Below are 24,190 nucleotides of genomic sequence, written 5' to 3'. Positions count from 1 at the left end.
GTATTAAAGGAAAGCAATGAAATATTCTCTTAGGCTAAGGTCTTTAAAAGTATCTAACAGAGTAAGATGTCTGAGCACCACTGAGCTTTACATTCACCCCTTGAAATTAATCTTTCTCACTCCTGTGTAATATTAAATCTGATTAATAGCTAATGCATCAGCTCCATTTAAGATGCACATCTGTTTGTGTGTATGCACAAAGAAAATATTTATGTCCAGATTCTTTCTCAGGGGCATTTAAAATTATTTTCTACTGAATTGAGTAGGGTCATCTGGCAGAGCTGAGCAGGTCATCAATAATTAATCCAAGCAGGCAGAGCTGAGTCTCAGGGTGCTTGCAAACACCCTGTTAGACTGGATAGTTTGGCAGAGCAGGGGCAATTCTCAGATTTTCTCAGAAAACAAGCAAATGTGCCTTTAACTTTTGAGGGGGAGAGGGAGGCTTTGCTTTTATTGGAAACATCTGTGCTGTGCTTGCACTGCAGCACTTGGTGCATCCACAGGCAGAGCTTCTGGTGCCCCAGTGGCTCACTGCACTGACACCAACGTGCCTGGCATTCAGGACTCATTTCCACCGTGTGCAGGAGCACAAGGGGCTGGATTTATCTCACTGAACTTAATCTAAACTGTAGGAAAAGTTAGATTCTTTACACCTAACTCCGGCTGTCCAAGAACTGGCTCTGGGTTATGAGCTTGTCATCTGGTTTAAATAGAGTCAGTAGGGAAAAGAATCATCTCTTCCAGAGGTTGTTTCCTATCCAGACTTGTTATCTAAGAAACTGGGATGGACATGGGATGAATAAGCAGGGGAAAGAAAGCTGGTGAAGAGTCTGGAGCATGAATCCCATGGGGAGCAGCTGAGGGAGCTGGGAAGGGGCTGGAGAATCCCTGAGGAGCTGGGGAAGGGATGGAGAATTCCTGAGGAGCTGGGGAAGGGATGGAGAATTCCTGAGGAGCTGGGAAGGGGCTGGAGAATTCCTGAGGAGCTGGGAAGGGGCTGGAGAATTCCTGAGGGAGTTGGGAAGGGGCTGGAGAATTCCTGAGGGAGTTGGGAAGGGGCTGGAGAATTCCTGAGGGAGCTGGGAAGGGGCTGGAGAATTCCTGAGGGAGCTGGGAAGGGGCTGGAGAATTCCTGAGGGAGTTGGGAAGGGGCTGGAGAATTCCTGAGGGAGCTGGGAAGGGGCTCAGCCTGGAGAAAAGGAGGCTCAGGGGGGGAATTTCTGGCTCTGCACAACTCCCTGCCAGGAGGGGACACCGGGAGGATTTGGGATCTGGGAACAGGGACAGGAGCAGAGGGAACAGCCTCAGGATGGACATCAGGAGGAATTTCTTCATGCAAAGAGCTGCCTAGGGGAGCCCCCATCCCTGGGAGGATTTAAGGGACCTGTAGGTGTGTTACTTGGGGATGTGGCTCAGTGGTGGCCTTGGCAGTGCTGGGGAACTGGGGCTCAGTGATCTCAGTGATCACCCAAGTGATTCCATTCCATTTCTGTGTGTGCTTTCCCTGTGGGGTGACCTGAGCAGGAGGCTCCTGAGGAGGGTCAGGTCACCAGCCTGGGCAGAGCATCTTGTTTTTTGGACAGACAGCTGTGGGTGAAATGGGTCTGGTCCAGCCTGATGGGAAGCCTCAGGTGGCTGAGGGTGAACGTTCACCTCTGCAGCAGCAGAAGCATTTTGTGCTCTCAAATATTTGGCTGCTCTGGTTGGCCTAACAGAGTACCTTGAACAAATATTACCAGTGCACTCCATCCCTGTGCAGGATGGATTGAAGTGGTTTTCAGGGGGCTGAGGATGGCAGCCCCTGCTGCAGTGACTCCTTCCCACCTGTGTCTTCTCAGGAGTCAAATCCATCACCCAGCATGGAGCCACGATGGCTGCACCTTTGGATTTGGGGCTGGATGGGACCACAGCAGCTCACAGCCCACAAGATATTTGGATTATGGGCAGAGAAGGAGGGACCAGAGCCCCCTGAGGCAGAAGGGGTTGACTGGGTGTCCCCCCCATCCTGTGCCCACCAGGTTCCAGCTCTCCCTGCTGTACCAGCTGTTCCCAGGACACGTGTGCAGCTGTTTTGGGATCAGCAGGCTGGGAACCAGTCCAAACCCAGATCAGGCATGTGTGCTGCTCCCTCTCCTCCACCATCATGCTGGTATGCACACTTTTAATGCCTGGCCCCTGCTGAACTGCTCTGGCTGTGCAAGATGAGAGAGCTCTGCAGTTTTGACAGGAAAATTGCTGCCCAGATGCCGGAACACCAGTGCTCTGCTTGTTTAAATATTTGTTCAAACCAGCTTGACTTTCCAGTGCGTTTTTCCATGAGGGATTTTAGAGGTAAGGGAAAGAAGTCAGCACTGATAAAATCTCATGCTCTGGTGTAATGACATGAGAGCATTTAGCCAGGACTGCCCTCTGTCCCATCACCATCCTGCCTTTTTGTGCCTGTTTCTGACTGTAGAGGTGTGTGTGTCCCCTCCAGAGACTTTCAGGGCTTTTAATCTCTAGAGCTCTTAATCTGGCATGTTCACATGTGCTGGGTTTTCCTGAGAGAGAAAATAAATAGGGATGGGTGGAGGAAAACAGCTGCCATCATCTGCTTCCTCAGCCCTGTGTGCTCAGAGTGGATGGTCACTGCACCCTGCAGAAATGCCAGGAGCTGGGATTGCTCAAGGGTTAATTTGCAATCACCACCAGTAAATGTCATGCCTGTGGAGAGGAGTATGGGAAATGCTTGTGCTGACTCTCTCCCAAGCTTTTTATGTGAAACCCATGGAATTCTGCTCCTGCCAGCCTCCAGCTCTTGGTCTGTTCTCTCACCTCTGGTCATTTAACTTCTTTATTTTGACAAAGTCCCACTTGCTCTCCTTGAACCTCTTCATATCTGTGGTTACAATCCCCATTTCCAACCTATTCCTTGCTTCCCAAAGTGATGTCCTGCATCAAAAAGACCTGGTGGAAAACCTGGTGGAGCAGAGTGCAGCAGGGACACCAAGCACTCCTCATGCTCCTCTTTCAGCCCTACCAGTGCTCTCAGCACCCTTTTCTAAGCAGCTACTCCAGGAATTGTGTATCTGAGATCTTTGCTTAGAGAATCTCCATGCAGCCAACTGATTACAAACTAACAAATTCCAATTAAACACTTACAATTAAATTTTCAGTGCATGTATGTTTGAAAAGTACAATTGTTCACCTCAAAAAATGTCTTGAAATTCAGAAAAACAAGGATGTGGGGAATGGCAACCTTCCAGTGCCTGAAGGGGATAGGATAAGGGAGAACAGCTTCCCACTGTCAGAGGGCAGGGTTAGGTGGGATTTTGGGCAGGAATTGTTCCCTGGGAGGATGGGCAGGGTGGCACAGGGCGCCCAGAGCAGCTGTGGCTGCCCCTGGATCCCTGGAAATGTCCAAGGCCAGGTTGGAAGGGGCTTGGAGCAGCCTGGGGAGGTGGAAGATGTCCCTGCCCATGGAATGAGGAGATCTTTAAGGTCCTTTCTAACCCAGACCATTCCATGATTCTGTGATTTCTAACATTTAACAATTTAATATGATTTTATTTTTAGGTAAACTATGCAGAAGGATAACTCCCTGTGCCCTCAATCTTAGTATTGTTCACGTGTTGAGATGCATTACCTGGAGAAGTGTTGGACTTCAGCTGGTTTATTCTGCTCAGTTGGAACTGCAGCAGTTTTAACATAAATGGGAACAATTAAGTCGTAAGCCCACAGACTTCCTTCAGGTGTTAGCAAACAATTTGGCTGTAATTTCTACCCGTTTGTGGATGCTTGCATTTAAATGAGTCCCAATTAAACACAATTAGTGGCTGTGAAGTTCTGGGAGGCAAGAGAAGAGCAGTGGAGGATGCTGGTTTGCTCTGGCACAGGTTTTCTTTGCTTGGAGCTCTCAAAAATCCAGTTTTTAAACCACAAAAGCCTCCCTTCCTATCCCAGGGATCTGTCCATGCCATGAGAGGGTCCAGGTTTGGAGTTTCCTGGAGTTCTGGGAGCTGCTCCAGCCCTGGGTGCTGTCACTGACTTCAGAGCAGGTTTTTCTCTAATTGTATGATCAGGAAATGTGCTTTACAACCATCCCTCAGCTGTCCATCAGGGACCTGTCAGTCACTGTGATTTATCTGGGTTTTCAGTGCCAAACTGATTAAATTTCATGTTTCACAAAAGGAAAAAAAGAGAGTTTCACTCATGGCACCAAGTCTAATTATTGCATCTTTCCAAAGCAACCAGCAAAGGTTACAGTGTCTGTTTGCATTCCTCATAAAGAAAACCTTGTTAAACCCAATCTTGCATATTTTACAGCCATGGTAAGAGCCCTTGAAGAGTATGCTGTCAGGAGAAATGGTCTCAGGTTTTTTGTCTCATTTTGTGGAGCAGGATTTGGTGCTGTTCAGTCAGGGAGTTGGTGAAGTCTGAAAGGTGGCACAGAGATGCCTTGGCCAGGCAGGGTGAGCTGTGGGATGGGGTTTGGTTTGGTGGGTGCCAAGGGTGGTGCTGCTGGGAGCTCAGGGGGACAGCAGAGCTGCCATCAGCTTTGCCAAACGACTGCAGCTCTGTGGCACTGCAGTGTGGGACCATTTGTCCTTTCCAGATTCACTTTGGTGCCTTGCCTTCACCCTGCTCGGTGTTTTTCCTTCCTAGCCTGGTTTCTGCAGGGCTGTAAGAGCTGATTGTAACCTGTGATTCTGCTCAGGTGCTGATCAATCCCTGCCTGCTCTCTCTCTCCCAAGTCAAGTTTCAGCAGGTCTCAGACTGAGCTGGTTCCTGATGCTGTTTCCATCCCTGTGTCCATGGCTATCCCATGTCAGCCACCTCCACCTGGGCTTTTCTCACTTAAATGTTTTGCCCATGCAGTAACCCAGTGTTCCCTTTTTGTTTTGCTGGGGAAGAGCAGGAGGGAGGTGCTGAGGCCATTCCAGGTGGTGTGTGAAGTTTCGTAGGACAGCATGAGGGGAGGGCCTGGAGCTCAGACTTGGCTCCTGGAGGGATGGTTTGCTCCCAGCTCACAGGGGCTCAGTCACATTGCAGGTCCTGCAGGTCCAGTTCCCTTTCCAGCAGTGATTCCCTGTGACAGTGCCATGGGAACTGGCTGACAGCACCATCCAGTCCTCTCTTCAACACACAGACCACACCTGGAATCCCAACTGCTGTGGGAAACAAAAGAATTAACTCTAAGTCTGTGGGTTTGGGGTCATCCTTCCTCTGTATTTGTTTCCAAGACTCCAAGTAGTGCCTGAAAGGACCAGGCATAGATCCCTGCACCCCTCAGAGATGTTCAGCTGCATCTGGGTGAACATTCCAGAAAACTGCACAGAGGTTGGAACGAGACCATTCCTGATAGCTGAGTCTAGGCAGGGAGTCCAGCCTGTCAGAACAGACCTATCCAAGTGGAAATCCACACAGGAAGTCAACCTTCCTATTCTTGCAGGAGCTGATTTTGGTTTTGTGCTTCACCTGGAGGAAGCCATCACTTTCTGACAGGCAGGAATTTCTCTGATTCCTGGAGCTTCTGTTCCCAAGTGAAGAGTTAAAATTGCAGAGCCAGTTTCCTGCAGCACCCTGGTGCTTCCTGATGTCTCCAAGTGCAGCAGTGATCTGAACTAAGCAGTTCAGTGTGGGCTGGGGGTCTGGCTCAGAGCCCCAGGGGCCACAGAGCTGCTGCAGCCCTGACAGTGATAAATGGCCCCTGGGAGAGGAGAGTTCAGTCATCTCCTGGGGAGAATTTGATGGACTTGAGGAACTGGAGCCTCTGAGCTGCAGCCTGTTAAAACTAGCTCATATTGTTCATGTGCTGTCATGTCCCTTTGGGTGGCTTTTCTTTTGAGGAACTCATTCTCCTAACATCCCCATGAGGACAGGAGGGACCACCCTCGGTTTCAGAGGGATCTGTGCTGAGCCACTCCTTTCCCTGAGCCCTTTGTAATGCCAGCAAGGTGCCACCAAAGGCAGTGCAGGAGTGTCACATTTCACAGTGCCATGGCCAGTTTGGGCTGAAGGATTGTGTGCACTTCCAGGCACTCTCAGCCCCTCCAAGGAGTCCTGCTTTACAGAAGAGAGTGTTTCCCAAGGCTGTAGCTGATTTTTCACAAGCAAGTTTGTGCACTGGCCAGGAGTGCTGACAGCTCCATGTTCAGCTTCAGTGTATAATTTTCTGTCATTTTGATTTATGCTCTTCTCTGCCAGCAGAGTCCCATGTGAGAAAAAAATCGGAAGGAGCCTGTCCTAAAGTTAGCTCAATGCTAACTTCTTCAACTGACCTAGCAAATGAATGATATTTATAGATGCTTTATTTATTTATTTATTTCTGGAATATGAAAGAAGAAAGCATTAAAAAGTAACCTTCAGTGTCAGTTGTGTGAGCTGCAGTTGCCAAGGGGTTGTTGTCACTGGGAGAGAAGCTGAGCTGGGCTGGTGAGACCAAGATCTGCTCTTGGCTCGGGCTTCCACCTGCACCCAATGGCCTTGTGCAGGGAGGCTCTGATGTGTCAAAACAATCCCCAGGACATCAGGGCTGAGCCCCAGAGCAGTGCTTCACCTCAGGGCATCTTAAAGCTCTCAGTGGGTGGTGTTTCTCTTAGGAAAAATCCCAAACTGCCCAGAGAAGGGGCTGGTGTAGAGCCATGGTCTGGGCTCCCTATGAACAACAGAATAAAGGCTCATCCTCCAGCATCCTGGCTTTGCCCAGAGGTTTTATGGCACAGCTCTGTCTTTTGCCTCACTCCTGGCACCCAGACTTGGGCTCCTGAGTTGTTTTGCTGCATTTGGAGCTTTGTTTCTTGGCATTAGAGTTTGGGGATTATTGCTCGCAGTTCCCTTTGGTCGGACGCTTCAAGAGCAGCTCTGAGCCAGAGGGGGGAACAAACCCATCCCTTGGCTGCTTTTGTGAGCCACAAAATGCCTGTGAGACAAAGGAAGGGGCCACATGAAACAGGAATTGTGGTGGCACTGACAGGGACAAAAACTCCATGCGCAGCTCTAGGAAAAGGCAGGAGAGCAGGGAAGTGTGGTTGTTCCAGCTCTCTGCTTTCCTTATTGTGTTTTAATATTAACTTCAGTGGAGACAGCAGTGTGTTGTGATCCCATGGTATTTGGGAAAATGGGTGTAAATACCTTATTTCATGTATATCTGTACATATACATACTCACACCCCCTTTTCACAGGACACATTAAGTGTATACAGGACTTTTCCTTGATGACTGGCATTTAGCAGCTGAGTTACAGATGGATTTCTGTGTAGTCAGCACAGATATTAATCACAAAATCCTTTTAATAGATCAAAGAGTGCTGTGTAATTGAAAATTTCTTGTAAAAGCACTCGTTTCAAGCAGTTCTTAAAATTTTCTCCTAATGTGTAATCTAGGAAAGGAACATCTTTCAGGGTGTAAAATGCACAGAGAAGTTCTGTTCGTTGCTTTATTTAGTTCTCCACTCAAATGAAGGATTAGTGACAAGAAATTGATATTTTACTGTATGCCCAGAGTTATTTTTGTGTTCATCAAAGCCACTTGGTTAAATCAGGAGTGAGCAATAATTACCACTGAAGGGATGGATACACGATGGATTTTTACTTGCTTTATGTGTGAAGATTTTTCTCCATCAGCAAACTCTTTTTCAATTGAGAAAAACCTAAAAAACATCATTATTATTATTCTCATTGCTCTCTATAACAAGATAGAATTTGGGTATTTAAAGAAAAACCCATCCACCCTTTAAATAAGATGCAGGGTCTGTTTCATGGAGTCTCAGCTTTGCAGGTGACACAAGGAAAGGTGGACACCAGCTGAAAATATAAAAATATTTTATTATTCCTAGTTCATAGCACAGCTTTGCAGCAAGTAAAGCCTCAAGCACTCGGTGTGGGCTTCCAAAAGAGGCCATGCCTTTGTGAGGATGGGCTTGGACGTGAGGAGCACGGCTGAGAAAAGAGCAGGAAGGAAACAGCCCTGGGGAGCTTCAGTGCTGGGACAGGAGAAATGATTTGGTGCTTGTACAGACAAGTGCTCACCAAATCCTGCACATCATTAATAATAATAATAATCATCATCATCATCTCTCTGCCCTCCCCTGCATCCGGTGGGAAATGCATCTTCCCCACGGAGAGGCTGTGCTAAATAAAGGTTTGTCCTTCCCAGGGAGCAGCAGAGGTGGGAGGTGGACATTTGGGCTCCCATCTCTCTCCCAAAGGAAGGTCATTAAGCATACAGAATACATATGTTTTCCCTTCAGCAGCTGTTGGGTTTCTCAGCCCAAGAGCCACAACAGGACCGTGAGGTTTGGAAAATTTCTGCCTCCCACATCTGCCCCCCTCCCCAGCAGCAGTGCTGCTGAATCAGCAGGATGGGACTGTGCAGCTGTGCCTCGTTAGGCCAGTGCTGATAATTAAATATTGGCAAAAAATGGCTTCAAGTCACTCTGCTTTGGGGAGGGGACTTGGTGGAGGGTGAGACTGAACCTTCTTCTGGTGGTGTTTCAAACCACCACTGCTGGGTTTGCAAGGGATGGTGGTCCTGTAAAATTAAACCTGGCAGAACCTTCATTTCACTGAAGTGAAGACTTCCTGTGTCTCTAGATTGAAAGGGAATTGTTCTTTTCTCTATTTATTTCTAGATAAAAAACTGTGGGAGAATATTTATTTGTAATTTTGTAGGGTCCCAGGCTTGCAGTGAGATGTCCCTTACAGCATGGTGCTGCTATTGCCTGGATAAAGAAGTTCCATGTAAAATGCAGTGCACTGGATTAGTTAATTAACTAATTGGAAATTCTCTTCCAATTGAGGCTTTGCAAAGTTTTGCCGAGCTCATTTGCACAAAGGACCTAGGACCCACCTGGGCATGTGGGAAAGAGTAAAATAAACACAGGACGGAGGAATGTGAACCTCAGGGGTGCTCCACTGGTGCTGCCTGTGCTCTGTGGGCAGCAGCATGATCAGGGACATGGGGCTGTTTGGGGTGCTGCCCTTGCTCAGCTGTGCCCTTCTGTCTCCTTCCAGGCCATCTGATGAACACCACCCCTTGGTGAAGCCTGATGCCTACGTGAACAACCTGGCTGAGGCTGTGGACATCATCCTGCAGCAGCAGCAGCTGTAAATCCCAGCAGGAGCAGGGATGAGCCCTCACATGCAGCCCCTCCATGGAACCACTTCATCCTCTCCTACCTCCATCTCACCTTAACTAACCCAGCCCAGCCTTGTCCAGGGGGGTGGGCACCCACCTTCCGAAATATTTCACATCATGGTACTGAAATGATCTCCTGACCTCTCATCCAAGGTCTTGAATGTCCTGCCCTTGGTGCCTGTGAGGGGCCTCAGCCTCCTCTGGGTGATGCTGGGGGGCTGTTCCCCCTTTTTATCTTTGCTCACACTCAGCCTGGAGGTGGGAAACAGGGAACTCAGGCACTCCCCCATGAGTGGATTTACTTGTTTAACCCCCATGTCCTGTGTCTTTTGGGGTGCCTGAGATGGGCTGGGGAGTGTCCTTGGGGGCTGCAGGCACCACCCCCAGGGTCCTGTGTGTGCCTGGGGTGGCACAAAAGCCCTGGGGAGGGGGACAGCCCCACGTGCCTTGGCAAGGCAGGAATTGTGGTTCTGCCAGGATCAGCCTGTCTGGAACAGCCCCAGGTGAGGGCACAGGAATCCAGTAACACTTTAGGGAATAACTGCACCATGCTGTCAGGAATAAACCCTTTGGATCTGGCCTGTTTGTTGTTGTGTTCAGTTGGATCAGCACTGGCAGGGATGTTTACAGCACCTGAAATGCTTTTCTCTTCCTGGAAAAGGCCATGGGGCTGAGGGTCTTTGCCTTCCCTCTGCAGGGGGATCATGAGCAGCCATGTGGGAGGGGGTGGGGGTTTCCTACCTCTCCCCATTGAAATCCTGGATGTGCAGTCCCTGTACCAGGGAGCTGTCAGGGCTGAGTCAGGCATAGTTCCAGCAAGAACAAGAAGGAATAGCTTCAAAAAGGTAGGTTTAAGTTGGATATTGGGAAGAAATTCCTCCCTGCGAGGGTGGGAACACCAAGGCACAGGGTGCCCAGGGAAGCTGTGATGCTTCATTCCTGGAAGTGTCCCAGGCCAGGTTGGACAGGGCTGGGAGCAGCCTGGGACAGTGGAAGGGTCCCTGCCATAGCAGGGATGGAACAGGATGAGCTTTAAGGTCCCTTCCAGCACATTCTGGGATTCTGTGCTCACTGAACATCCCCTGGGACTGATCCTGCCCTGCTGAGAATCTGCTGCACCAGCTCAGCTCCAGCTCAATCCCCTCCTGCTGCCAGGAGTGCTCAGCACATCCAGGGCCAGGACAGACAGGAGATTTGCCTTTTTTTCCTAATCAGAATAAGGATTTCTGAAAGGACCTGCTCCCTGCCCCCAGGCATTGCAGCCCTTCCCCTGGGATTTTGGTTTCTCTCCCTGTCAGTTTTGCAGTGCAGCTGTTGCAGCGTGTGTGGTAACACCTGGCCATGCTGCACCTGGCAAGAGCGTGGAAGGGGCTCAAAATGGGTCAAAAAGTTAAAAATATTAAAGGTTGCTCCATCAAGTCCTCTGCCCACCCTCACTGGCACATGGTAGTGTTTGCAAGGGTCACCTTTTAGAGGAAAAAGTCTCCTTTTAATCAACATATCAGCAGCTCTGTACTCTCTTGGGCTTTGGGCAGGACTGTTTGGGCTTTAACCTGCTTCAGATCTCCAAGGGACCATGGAAATCATGTAATTATAAATGTATTTAATATATATCCATACTCTCAGGCAGCATGTGCTGCCCACTGTGTACATTCAGCCACTGCAAGCAGGAGGTAAAGGATAATTCCAGCTCTGTTTCCAGCAGTCCCAACAGCTGAAGATGACCCTGCTCACTGAAGGACACCAGAATGATGCTCCCTGTTTCTGGAGTGTTGGAACACTTGTTTTTCAGAGCTAGCAGCTGGCCCTGGAGCTGGACAGCATCCCTTGGGGACAGCAGGGGAAAGGGGGCTGGGAATTGAGTTCTAATAAAATAAGCTACATGTGGGAAAATGACCTTGGTGCAGTTTTTTTCGTCTGTTTTTGCATCTTTTCTCCTCTGGGTAGTGGTTCAGCCAAAGTGTATGGTGCTGTCAGCATCCACACACATGGAAGGATGCTGTAAACCCTGGCCAAACGTTCAGGCTGTGATGGATCACTGAGAATTTCTTTTTTATCCCCTAATTCTTCCTTTTTTGTTCTATTATACTAAGCCTATCACTTCAATCTGATTAAGTTTAGGGAGATAAACATCCTGCCATCTGTCATGAAACTTTTTACACTGCTTGTTTGCTGGAGGAAGTGCAGTCATTTTCCTTTTTGGGTTACAAAGGCTGCAGGGAGACACTGCCCCTTTTCCCCAAGAACTGATTTAATACCCCCATGTGTCCTTGGGCTGCTGTGGGCTCTGAGTTTAGATTTGAGTTTAGATTTGAGTTTAAGAGGCAGATTTATGTTTGTCCTTAAACACAAAGAAGGAGGTGCTACTTGGCACTTCAATTTGCATTTGTTGTTTATATTTTTGGCTGAGTTACAGCTAAATGACAGGCTGGGGGGAGGCATGGGAGATGTCCCCCTACCATGGGGAGGGTCAGTGTGTCTGTCTGCATGTGAATATCATAAAATGTCCATTTTCTTGTGCAACCCATGGGACACCCTTCCTACACAGACGTGGGTTGAGGGCTTTCCTGACCCCTATCCATTTTTTAGGACATCCCAGGAACTATAGAGATGTCAAGGAGATGCAACCAGGAGAGGAGAAGAGGGGGCTCCAACCCCATCAAACTCCAACCAGTGCCACCACCCCAAGGATCAGTGATGTCCCCAACCCCCCAGCCACGGGGACAGCACAGAGAGGAGACACAAAGCTGGGGGGTTATTGAACCAGGAAGCTTTATTTACACAGTAAAAGTAACAAGCAATTTCCTGAGATTGAGCTGCTCTAGTGCAATCAAGTCATGGAGGGGCAGGAGCAGCCTCCTCGCCCGCCCGTGGAGGGGACACCTGGGGCAGCCCCTCCCGGGCCAGCACGGCCCGCGGCGCTTGTGCAATTGCCAGCGAGACTTGGCTACTACAGGTCATAGCTTCAGAAGGCTTTGTTTTTATTCTTCTTCCCATTTTTTTTTGTTTTCTTTTTTTTTGTTTGTTTTTTATTTGGCCATCCTCTTCTTTTTCTGTCTTGAACACGGAACCCACACACGCCGCAAAGCACTGCTACAATCCTAGAACATCCTACGTCAGTCTGTTCGCCTGGGCAGCCAGGAGCTTTAAACAATGCACTTGAAACACAACTTTATTGGCCAAACAGGCTATGCTAGCACGTGGAAAAATTACAATCTATTTTACAAATGCTTCTTTTCCTTGGTTTCTTTTTTTTTTTTTTTTTTTAATGTACTCTTTCATAGAGCTACATCTGCAAAACACACAGCAAACTCCCGTGTGCCTGCTAAGACTTTCTGTGTTAAAATCCTATTTTTTTCAGGATGAACAACCTTTACTGCTGCTGCCACAGCTTTGGTGTCATCCCAAAATGGCTGCTGCCCAGACTGGGTCACACCTTGGACAATCCATTGAATCCCTTCACAATAATGAGCCTATTTTAGCTACCTAGCAAGGAATAACATCCCCTGTCTGCATATTACTTTAGTATCACATTCTGGCAGCTGGCAGGGGTTTGTTGGGGGGTTTGGGGGCTCCCAAAGCATCTGTGTAACAGGTGAAGTTCTTTACAAACCAAGAGCAAGACCCCCAGGGGATGCCCTGCTCTGCCACTGCGTAGGGGACAGATCTCCTGACACCAGGGGAGCAACGCCACTTCTGACTTTACAATCAACAGGATGTCCCCTGAATCTGAGGCACATACTATATTATATTTAATATTTTTAATTACTTTATTTATATATATTTATATATATATAAATCCACAAATGTTTTATCTCTACGGAGAGAGAGAGAGAGAGAAAAAAAAAATTTAAAAGTAAGGCTTTCTTAAACTGAGAATAAGTACATGAAATCATACAAACCCAACAAGAAATACCCAACAGAACACACTGTGGCCTCAAAACTGTCGCTAACTGTAGTCTGTGCCTACGCCAACGTGCCCAGTGTAAGGCCATGACTCATTGGAGAAGCATTTTTAGTAAGGCAAACGGGTTGTGCTGAATGTAAACTGAATGCTACGGCTACGTCCAGGACAGCTGGGCTGTGGCCCAACGGCCACCAGGTCCAGGACAGCTGGGCCGTGGCCCATTGGCCACCTTCCCACTCTGGGGGGTTAGCATGGCACCAGGAGCAGCCCTTGGAAAGAAAACAGAAGCCCTTAGGAATTCCAGCCCTGGGGATGCCCACGCCAGAGCCCACCCGGAGCTCTGCGGTGGCACCGGACGTGGATTTGGGTGCATTTGCCCTTTTTTGCTCAGCTGAGGAGGTGCCTGTGGCCAGCAGGAGCTGTGTGCCCCGAGACCAGGACGTGTCAGTGGTGGCGAGGGGTGGATGGAGCATCAGGAAGACTCAAAGCCAAGAATTGTGCTGTGAGGGTGCCACTGCAGGGGCATGGACAGAGGGGCAGCAGCCTGGGAAAACACTGGCATGGCTGGACCCTCCTCAACAGGAGGGATAAAAATTAACCCAGGATATATTTTCTTCTAAATGATGCAACAAGCGACACTTTAAGAGCTGGAGGGTTCCCCAAAATGAAAAGACATCCCTGTCATCCCCTCCCTGAATATCTGGGGCTCGTCCTGCTTGCCTGGAGGGAGTGGACACAGCCACGGCCACCAGGAAAACCTCTGCAGTGCCAGGACAGGGGTAACAGCCAGTGGGTTCCACTGTGCTGGGAGATGCCACATGCATCCCAAACCACTGTGGAAAAAAGTGCACTAACATAACCAGAAATGATGAATGAAACCTGTACCAGCAGCTCTCAGCCTTTCTGTGCTATGGACCCTCAAGACATTGCCAGCAGGGGTGCTAAACCCCTTTAAAAAGTCCTGTCTTCAACTGCTCTTGGTATCAAAGGTTTTTTCCTTTCTCATGTTTGCAAAGCTTGGGAAGTTAACCCTAAGCTTGAAGGAACCAGCAGAAGGAATCCAGAAGATGCTGGAAGCCATTTGTACAGCTTTCCTAGAGCTTTAAACAAACAAACAAATAATAAAAAAACCCAAAAAAAAAACCAGAGGGAGAAAAAAAATATGTGTCCTTCTAAACCTGTTAGCAAGTGACAGCTCATTTTTAGCAACGAGAATTCATATAGTACAAACATAATGGTCACCACTTTATCTGTGCTTAAAAAAGGCACAGGAAGAGGAAAAGCTTTCAGTGCTGCTACCTGGATTTTCAGCCTCTTGCCAGCTGACTTTGTCAAGTAATCCCTCACAACATGCCCTGGGCAGGCAGCCCTTCACAGTAAAGCCAAAAAAAAGAGGGTGGCAGCCGTGCCCCGGGTAGCAAAGTGGGCACAGCTGCTGGTAAATGGGTAAACAGCCCAGCCCTGCTCAAAACAGGGTGCTGGGAACCCAAATGAGGTGGCACCGAGCCTGAGTAGGGTTTTTTTTTTCCCCAAAAGAGTTGATAGAGGGGGCTGGGAAGGAAAAAAAATAGGGAAGGAAGGCATTTGAGCATCCCCGTCCAGTGCCCAGCCAGCGCTGCTGTGGATGCTGCCCCACATGGGCCAGGGATCTGTTTAATTCCTCTTCAGGAAAAGGAAAACTAAAAATAAAGGAGTAAAAATCCAGCTCTTGCCATTATTAAATTGAAGCAAAACACTTCACTTGTGATTTCCTTCTCACGGCACTGCCAGGGACATGGGAAGGAGGGGAGTGCTGAAGAAAAGGAACCGTGGCCACCCCAGCAGCCACCAGCCAGTGCTCGGTTTGCAAATCTCAATATTCTGCTTTTCCATCCCTTTCTCCAGTCCCAGGGGTGGTGCTTTCTCCTTGTGCACCCCTTTCTGAACTAGCACAGGTGGGACCTGTGGGAACATGGGTAGCTCCCTATCCTGGAAAAGCCATTTACTCGTGGATTCTGAGTTTTTGGTGATCCCCATGCCCGGTTTCCCTGTGGGACAGGCACTTTCCTCCCACTGGCTGATCTCTGGCTACAGTAGTTACAAAGAATTTCAAGATTTACACACGCATGCACACAAATTCCTCTAAATACCTGATGAAATTTTGGCAAAGCTGCTTCATCCCCTCCAGCAGGCAGGAGGGGAGCAGTGACAGGACCCCCCAAACTCGCTGGCAAGGAGGAGCCCTCCGTGGCTCTGCTGGCAGCCCCCAGACCCCAGGGTGAGAAGAGCTGCTCCTCCTCAGTTGTTTTCTATCTGCTCGATGTCTATCTCGCCGTCCAGCTGGAAGAGGCTCTCGGTGCCCATGCCGCCGCTCCGCCAGGCCGCTCTGTCCTCCTCCTTGGCGGTGCTCTCCTCCTCCTCCTCGCAGGACAGGTCATCCCTGCTGGCCTGCTGGCCATCAGGCCTGGCTTGTGGTGGCTCTGGCACCGGGGTGCAGGCGGGGGTCCTGCCTGGCATCACCTCCGGGGCCGCGGTCCATGGCTGGGGGCCCGGCAGCCGCTGCGAGCCGTCCTCGGCCGTGGTGCTAAGGCAGCTGAGGCTGTTGAAAGTCTGGCGGTTCTGCAGGGGCAAGGGAGACAGGCAGCTGAGGTAGGGGCTGGGGGGAATCCTGAGGCTGGGATGGAAGTTACACCAGATCAGCTAGGAGAGTTCCCAGCCCCAAAGCCGAGCTCTCCCAGCCCAACAGAAAACAAGCGGAGCAGCAGGAACTCTCAGCAGGTCCCCAGGAGAGGGACAGATGCTGCAAATCCTCACCTCCCCATCCATGGCAGGTCCTTTGGCTCCCCTGATGCCTACAGGAGCTGGAACAGAGGCTAGACAGAGTTAAGAGAAATAAAATATATATTTATGAGGGCACTTCAAAGGCTGCACCAGTTGTGGCCCTGCCTGGATGGCTTCAAGGTGGAAGCAAAAGAGGGCTTGGTCATGAGATCTCTCATTTTTATAGGTTTCAGTCCATTTGCATAGTGGACAGAAATCAACTGTCCAATTAATAGTCTCAAATAATGAAGTTTCCTCCTCCTTGCTTGCTTTCCCACCCTCCTCTTTTCATGTTGTTCATGCTTAGGGCCTGAAGTTTGAAGAGATTGTCCTTGAGTCCCCAGCTGGAATAGGACTGTTTTGTCTTCACCACCCAAGCACAACAGAAAAGCATAGCCAAGCAGAACAGAAAAACTTAAAACTTAAGGCATCACCCTGCCCCTGCAAAAGGCAATGGCATCAAAGCCACCCCCAGCCTGCTCTGCACCTGTCCCATCACCATCTTCACTCCATGCATCGCCCTGTTCCACATGTAAGGCAGAACAGAGCTCACCAAAAATGAATGAACATTTCCAGCAACTCCCTTTACCAGCAAAGAGAAACTTCAGCCCTTTCTTTAAGTAGCTGGAGCTTGTGTCCTGCTAAACCCTCTCCTGAGATGGCTCATGGCTGCTCCCCTCACTAAAGACCAGGCGAGCACAGTTGTCTGTTCCCCGAGTCTCCACGCCTGGTTACCTTGGCCAGAAACTTGATGTAGTTTATGTACTGTCACGTCTTCTAAACAGTTTCAAACTCAGAGAATGACAAGGAGCATGAAGGCATTCCAAACCCTCTGGAGCAGAGCATGCAGAACCTCCCAGGGATGCAGTGTGGCCATGAACGTGCTCACCTGCCAGGGAATGCCTTTAGCCCAGGCTGCTTTTTAAAAGAGCAAACTAAACCCTGATTACCGAGTGCCAATGGAAACAAAAGGCCATCCCAGTGGCAGAGTGTGTGCTCTGAGCAGGAGGAGACCAAGGAGGAGCTCAGCAGCTTGTGGTGCCTCTCATCAAGCCAGTGTGTGATGGTGCATTCACTTCTCAGACATTTGGCCTGCACACATCCCATGGGATAGGCCTGAATGGGAATTCAATAAATACCTGAGAGGAAGGCAGCCCCCTCACCAGCTGGAGATGTTTACCTCTTACTGGTCATGACAAGAAAGAGGGGCTGGAGGGTGTCCAGAGAAAGGAATGGAGCCAGGGAAGGGTCTGGAGCACCAGGAGCAGCTGAGGGAGCTGGGAGAACTTCAGTAGCCAACAGAGCATTGGTGACACAGAGTGACAGGGCTCCTGCTGTATCTGCTCTGGCTGGCCCATTCAGCCTGAGACACAACCTTGCTCCAAAACATCCCCACTGGCATTCCCAGAGAATTAGGCATGTTTGCTTGAGGGTTTTTTCATTCAAATCCACGTAAGCTGGGAGCAACTCCACCAAAAAAACTTACCCCAGGCTGTAAATGAAGGAAGATCACCCATTTACACAGCCCCTAAGGAGATGCAGGGGCTCTGCATCATACCCCAATCAGTTCTTAACAAATCAAAGGGCCTTGTGCTGAGCTGGGCCCATGGACCATTGCTCAGAGGCTTTGGGTGCTGCACTACCCCATGCACACAAAAAAGTCATTGCAGAGGCTGCTCTATCTAAACAGAGAAGTTCCTGCTGCCCCAGGAGGAGCTGACCACAGCCCAAGCTGGGGGAAGCTACATTTCACATGGCCTTTAGTCTCTGAAACCTTCAAACACCCACAAGCCCCAAGCCCGTGTGAAAAAAGGGCATTTGTTATCTAATTATGCAAATGCACCCAGTCCTCACGTCATCCTGGTCATATTTTTTTCAATCCCAGCCGTGCCTCTGTCTTCTGGGTGCTGAGCATGCAACAGCTTCAGGCAGAGAGCTGCACACTGTGGTTAATGTACAACTTGTAATTACCACGAGAAGGCCGGAGGACATAGTAGAAATATTTTCTAAGCACTTCACAAAATTTGCAAGCATATTTCCAACAGTGATTTAGGGACTGGAAAAGCCTAGGTCTCCTGAAAGTCAACAGCCCTCTCAGAAGTGCAAATCCCTTCTACAAACAAAACCCTGGCACTTTTGGGAATGTTAACTTCTCTGCTTAACCGAGCTCATCTCCTGGATCAGGCACTTCCCAGGGTTTGGTACCCAGGTGTGGATGTGCTGGGCTGCTGCAGGTGGGATGGGGCATCCTGAGAGGATGGGAGATGCTCTCCAGTGCTTCAGAGGAGATGAGTGATTCCTGTGGTGGTGAATGAAGGAGGATGCAGACTGGAGAGTAATTCAACAGGTCCACAGCACATTGTTCCTATCTAAAAGAAAAGCATTTCCAAGTTTGGACGTGTCTCATGGAACAGCCATGAAGTTACTTGGCCTTCAGGGAAATTCTGCATTTTATGGGACTTTGGCAAGACAACCAAGCCAACAGGCTCATTTTCCCTGCTCAAACCCACACAAGCTGCAACCCTTGAGCCATTCCAGGGAACACAGGAGGATGGAAAACCCCTTCTGATGGTCCTGGTGCTGCCGGCGCTGCGGCAGCTGCTGGTGGAGGAAGGCCACGTGCAGAGGGAGCTGGGCAGGGACGCTCCCTCTGAGGCAGGTTTGACAGCTCAGAAAGCAAGTTTTCACAGGCACTGGCTGCCAAAAAATCCCACAGCTCACCTTGCCAGCGGCTGGGGTCAGAAGGGTCCCTCCAGTGATCACCAAGCCAGAATTCCATGGGCTGTGGAGCAGCCACCACCATCAATGCAGTGTCTGCAGCCCTTCCAGAGCTCTTTGCTCATTTTTTATTTACTGGGTGAATGTAGCATGTGCTGAGCTGCTGAGCCAGCAAAACCAGGCAGTCAGCTCCTCTCTACTGATGTCAGAAAAGAGCAGGTTTGGGGGCACAATGTGGCACTTGTTCCCCTTGGCCAGGCAGCCCTGGGCCCCTCCGAGCCTCTCCACAACCTTGGCCTCCAGTGCCAGACAAAAAGGGGTATCAGGCACCTCAGATCCTGCTGTTCTCAGGGAAACTGTGGGAATCCAACACAGATGGCTTTTGGGAGATGTTTCTGGCCATCCTGGCTTCTCCCAGCGAGCACCTGCAACTCACCTTACATCCAAACCACCCTTACTGACCACAAAGACCCATTTTTGACCATTTCAGCTGCTGGTTTTTCTTCCCCCAACCCTTCCCAAAGCTCCCTTGATCCAGCACTCTGGGCAAGCCCTCTGAGAGAAAACAAGGCATTGCTAATGGAAGTACTTGAAAAATCATCTAAAAATACATAAATAAGAAATTCTGGTCACTTGGAATAAGCTGCAGGGGTGCTCTAGAACAAAGCCCTTCTCGCATGCTGGTGACCAAGATCTCTTTCCCCTAGGGTTTCCACACTGTGCAGGGAGCAAGGTCACAATCAGAGAAGGCTTCAGGAACCGACTCACCCCTCACATCCATCCTTTTCCTCAGGTTTTCCCTCCCCTTAGGAATGTGTCCCCATCAGGGACGGGGCTGGCGGCTGCAGGGCCCCAACAGCAATCTGGAGAAATCCCTCAGCAGCATTCCTCTGTCTGACTCTTCCCGTGCAGAACACCCAGCTGGGACCTCTTCCCTGAAACACGTCCCTGCAAACACTGGTGGCTCTACCAGAACAAATATTAGCAGGACTGTGATCCCTGCGGTGATCACGGCTTTTGCTCAAACACTTTTTTATTTTCTCCACCGTGCCAGGTGATTGCCGCAATTTTCCCGGGAAAGGTGTAACGCTACAAGCTGTCAGCAGCACGGGCCCTACCTCCCAAGCTGTCATCACCTCCTGTTAGCACACTGGGCTACAGTTGCTTCAGAAAGATGAAAATAACCCGGTGCCAGAAGGGAAGGGGGAAGCAGACAGCGAGCTCCATGCGGGAATGCCGAGCCTCTGCCAGCCCTCCCGAGCCAGCAAAGTCACCTCCACTGGGGGATTCTCTGCCTGGCTCAGGTTTAAATCACTCTCCGAGGCAAACATCTCCTGTAAAACACCTTCAGCTGAGTTGTTATCTTTATATCATTGTGTATGAATGCTTTGGTTGTTCGCATCGCGGTAAATCCTGCCTGGCTTTAGTGCCAGGGAAAGAGCTCATCCGTGCTGCTGAGGAGGAGGGAGAGGGGCTTGAGACTGGGAAATGAGACTGGAAAATGGGTTTGATTTGGATCTTAAGCTCTGCAGAACTTCATTATGGCAGCTGATTTGGGCCATGCACACACACACACACACATCATTTGGGTTCAAAGATCTGCACCGCCTTTAAGACACCACAATCTTCTCCAGCTCCATCCCCAGGCTGCTGTCCTGGTGAGTGGAAATGGAAGGGACATGAGGAGGGAGCTGCAGCAAGCATGGCTTCATCCTGAGGCTCCAAGAACCAATTCTCCTCTTTTTAACAAAAGAGCATCTCAGCAGCTTTGCCAGCAGGTCCAGGCTGCAGCACTGGCACATGCCAGGCTCAGTGATGCCCCAGCCTCACCAGCACCTCCCTTGCTGCAGTTTGCCCTCCCCAAAAAGAGGGAGACACAGCCAGCTTGCCCCAAGGAGCACTGGTGACCACTGCCCCACGTGGCTTCCAATATCAGCATTGCCTCTGGGAAGGTCAGAGGGTTTGCACCGACCCTGTCCTGCCACAGAAGGAGCCTCTGAGTGATGAAGTGTTGGGAAAGAAATGCTGGAATACCTGAGGAGGGAAACACAGGAGGCACTGATGAGGGGATGTGAAAAGCAAAAGGAGCCCGTGTGCCTGGTGCACAGCAGAGCTGGGTTAGGCACAGTGTTGCCATGTCAGGGAGCTCAAACTCATCTGCTAATCTGTTTTCTTTAAAAAATTTATCTATAGGGGCATTGAGCAGTTCACAGGCAGCCCCACAGCCTCCACCAGGCCAAGGTGCTACAGAACGTGCCTGCAGCAGCATCCCAGAACAGGGGATGGCTCCCTGCCCTGCTCCTGGTGGGTACCACATTCCTGCCCTGGTTTTCAGGGTCTGCCTTCCCAGCTTTTCCCTTCTCACTCACTGAAGAACAACTTTTACTCAGCCCCCAGTCCCCATTTTGCAACAGGCACCAGTGCTTATTTGGTGCATTCAAAGCTTAGCAGATAATTTTGCTTTTATTCTGTTTGGTGTGAAACCCAGCTTTCATGAGCAGGCTCAGAAATATCTATTATCCTCCCAAGTCACTTCACACCACAGTATTAAACAAACAAAACCAAAAAAGCAAGAAGGAGGCCTTAAGTCATTAGTACTGATGCTGCCTTTGGAGCCTGTGGAGACAGTCTGGATTTACTCACAGCTCTGCTCTTGTCCTTGGAGTGTGTAGCTGCCTCAGTGCCAGTGAGGATGTTCAGGGAGATTCCATAAGTGCAAAAATAAAAGATGTTGTATGATCCACCAGTGGGAACCCCTGTGGTGTTACAGAGCCCCAGGGAGATGCTGGAGAGATGAATCCCAAAAATCATGGAAAAATACAGCAGGCACAGCAATGCAGGGAATCAGGGAGCAGTGAGCACCACTCTGGGGCTCCACAGTTCCACCCAAGCACAGCATCCCACATGTGGGGACTCAGTCCCAGCACAGCCTCCCAACCCATTCCTATTCATAATAATAATTGGAGGAAACCCTCATTTCCTGCCAAGAACAAATATTTTCCCTAACAGACACCAAACCCTTTGCTATGAGCTGGAAAAATCCATTTGCACAGACATGTCATTAGTGATCACTGTGCATTTATCTATTTACAGGTTGCCCTTCCCAACCTTTCACCTCTGCCTTCTCCTGTGCATCCTCTTGGGATGCAGATCCCTGGAGCATTGCAGGCCCTCATGCCAGTGCTCAGCATAGATTGCAGTAGAAAAAGGTCAACCTGAACCTGTCTCATCCCCAGAGCTGCCAAAACTCCAGGATTTGGAGTGGCTTATCTTTGGGGAAATTCAGTGATTTGACTTGTAGCATGAAACATCACTAATACAGAATTATTCTTTTTTTTTCTCAGCCCTATTCCATTTCATACTTCATAATTTCCAGCATAGAAGTAACATTCCTATTGTGCCACTGTGGTTCTCACTTCAAGGTCTAAATGATAAGGCAGGACCTTATAAAATTAAAACCAAACTTCATGTCACTGTTTCAGCAGCACTGAAAAGAGAAAAGCAGCAAGTAAAGGGATAAAATCACATTGTAGATGACCAAAAATCCAATGTATGGCACCTGTACCCACTGCCCCCACCTACCAAGATCTGCAAATCCACAGCAGACTTGAAACACACCTCACTTTTCTGTCACAGCCTCAACTTTGGGCTAACTTTGAGCACCTTTCTCTGGAAAGGAGAAATGAAGGGCCTTGATTTATTTATTTGTTTGTCTGTTTGTAATTTAGCACCATTTCCTGAAATGCTTTGCCTTCCTGAAATGCTTTGGAAGATTTTTGCAAGGCAAGTGGCTCCAAGTGACTCTCAGCAGCTGCTATCTAACCCAGTAGTTCCTAGAGTGCTGGGTTTTTTTGTTTTTTTTTTTTTGTAAACCATCATGAAAAGTCCCTTTTGACTTTTTTTGAGCCAAAATGCCACTTTTGAGCGTGCTGACTCCTTCAAGGGTGAATCTGTGCTCTCTCAAAGCTGGTATTTGGAGTCACACAGCCTACAAGCCTGGGGACAGAAGGGTTAATCAGCACGTGGTGAATCAGATGTGCATCCTCGGGATACAATTGGATTTTGTCCATGTTTGGGACACACACTGCCAAGCTTTGTTTGTGTTCCCAGCCCTGTCCTCCATGTGAGTGCAAACAACTCAACCCTGCATCCCTGGGCCTGCTGGTGGGATGGAGCTGGGAGCAGGGGATGGAGGGTGGAGGCAAGAACAGGGGATACAGCCAGGAGCAGGGGATGGAATGGGATGGAACTGGGAGAGATCTTAGAGCCCCTTCCTGTGCCTGAAGGTGCTGCACTAGAGCTGGAGAGGGAATTTAGACAAGGGAGTGACAGGATAAGGGGGAATGCCTTCATACTCCCATAGGGCAGAGTTAGGTGGGATTTTTGGGAAGAAATAGTTCCCTATGTGGATGGTGAGGTCCTGGCACAGAGTGCCCAGAGAAGCTGTGGCTGCCCCTGGACCCCTGGAAATATCCAAGGCCAGGTTGAACAGGGCTTGGAGCACCCCGGGATAGTGGAAGGTGTCCCTCCCACCTTCAAGCCAGCCAGTTTCTTTTGATTCTCAACCAAAGGCTTTTTCCCACCAAGCCATAACCTGACCTTTGCAGGCTCTCATTCCTGTTTATTTAAAAAACACTGGGGCTTGGAAGCTGGAATCTCTCTCAGAAGTTACATCAATAGCAAACTATTTCCTGGGATACGTATGGAATTTAAAACCTCCAGTTTTTTGCCTATCACTACATTTGGAAATATTTGTCACCGGCTCAAGTGGGTGCTGGCGCCAACCAAGATCACTGCCACCTCTCCTGCCTTCCCCAGCCAGCCTGAAAGGTGCCAGAATTTAAACAGAAAATCTTCTGACGTGAAAATTAGAGATTTTTAACCTCAAGGAAAGACTTGGGTGCTCAGAGAGGAGAGGTCCCTTCTCCCACCCTGCAGTTTGAAAGTTTTCCCACTCAGTGCCAAGACCAGCTTGAAACATTCTGAACTGGTGGGCTGCTTACCTCAGCTCTGGGAGTGTACAAACCCCTTTGTGCATGGATGCTCATGGAAACTGCTCCAAAGTTTGGAAGGGAAAACAAGGCAGAAGGGCCAGCCAGGCTCTCAACCATCATTACACACTGCACTGTGTGTGGAGACCCTCTGGATTTTAACCCTGATTTTAACCCTGAAGGCACAAGAACCACACATGCTCATTTCAGGGGATGCTCCTGTGATTCCTGGTGCAGATGACTCCATCCTCTGCAGGCACGTGCTCCTCCTAGGGCAGTGAAGTCACCCTGTGAAAGGCTCTGTCTGTGCAGGCAGCCAGGGAACAACGTCAATGGTCCCCTTGTGCCCAGACCCTTCCCACAGGCACAAAGTCCTCTCTATAACTCACCCTCATCAGGCACACCCAGGGCTTCACCCTCACCACCTCCTCAGCTGGTGCCCACTGCTGCCAGCACCCTCTCATCCCTCAAAGGGAAGAAGCTGTTTATGAACTCATAACTGTGGGATGCTCTCCATAAGCCATGGAAATATTGTATTTTAATTGCTTTATTTATTCTGGAATAGCTACTCTCTGTCTCATAGACTGCAAGACATTACATAATACAGAGCTTCACAGAAGAGAAATACTTGGACAGCTACCTGGGAATCCTCAGTGTC

The 24,190-nt window shown here is 49.5% G+C and overlaps 2 protein-coding genes across 4 annotated transcripts in view; one reads left to right on the top strand and one right to left on the bottom strand.

Moving 5' to 3' along the window:
• Positions 1-9,696, top strand: part of LOC116999369 (phospholysine phosphohistidine inorganic pyrophosphate phosphatase) — a 73,828-nt gene extending 64,132 nt beyond the window's left edge. Inside the window, exon 7 of the mRNA XM_033066004.2 lies at positions 8,994-9,696. Within this exon, the coding sequence (XP_032921895.1) occupies positions 8,994-9,090 (97 nt within the window). The 3' untranslated portion in view covers positions 9,091-9,696. The remainder of the gene's footprint in view (positions 1-8,993) is intronic.
• Positions 9,697-11,871: 2,175 nt separating this feature from the next.
• The window catches only part of FAM53B (family with sequence similarity 53 member B), a 43,978-nt gene continuing 31,659 nt past the window's right edge, over positions 11,872-24,190 (bottom strand). For all 3 annotated transcript variants that reach the window (XM_033065818.1, XM_033065819.1, XM_033065820.1), the window contains one exon: positions 11,872-15,622. In XM_033065818.1, the coding sequence (XP_032921709.1) occupies positions 15,302-15,622 (321 nt within the window). In that variant the 3' untranslated portion in view covers positions 11,872-15,301. The remainder of the gene's footprint in view (positions 15,623-24,190) is intronic.

This window comes from Catharus ustulatus, chromosome 8 (genome assembly GCF_009819885.2).
Source record: "Catharus ustulatus isolate bCatUst1 chromosome 8, bCatUst1.pri.v2, whole genome shotgun sequence".
NCBI lineage: Eukaryota > Metazoa > Chordata > Aves > Passeriformes > Turdidae > Catharus > Catharus ustulatus.
This window is presented reverse-complemented; position numbering and strand designations above follow the sequence as displayed.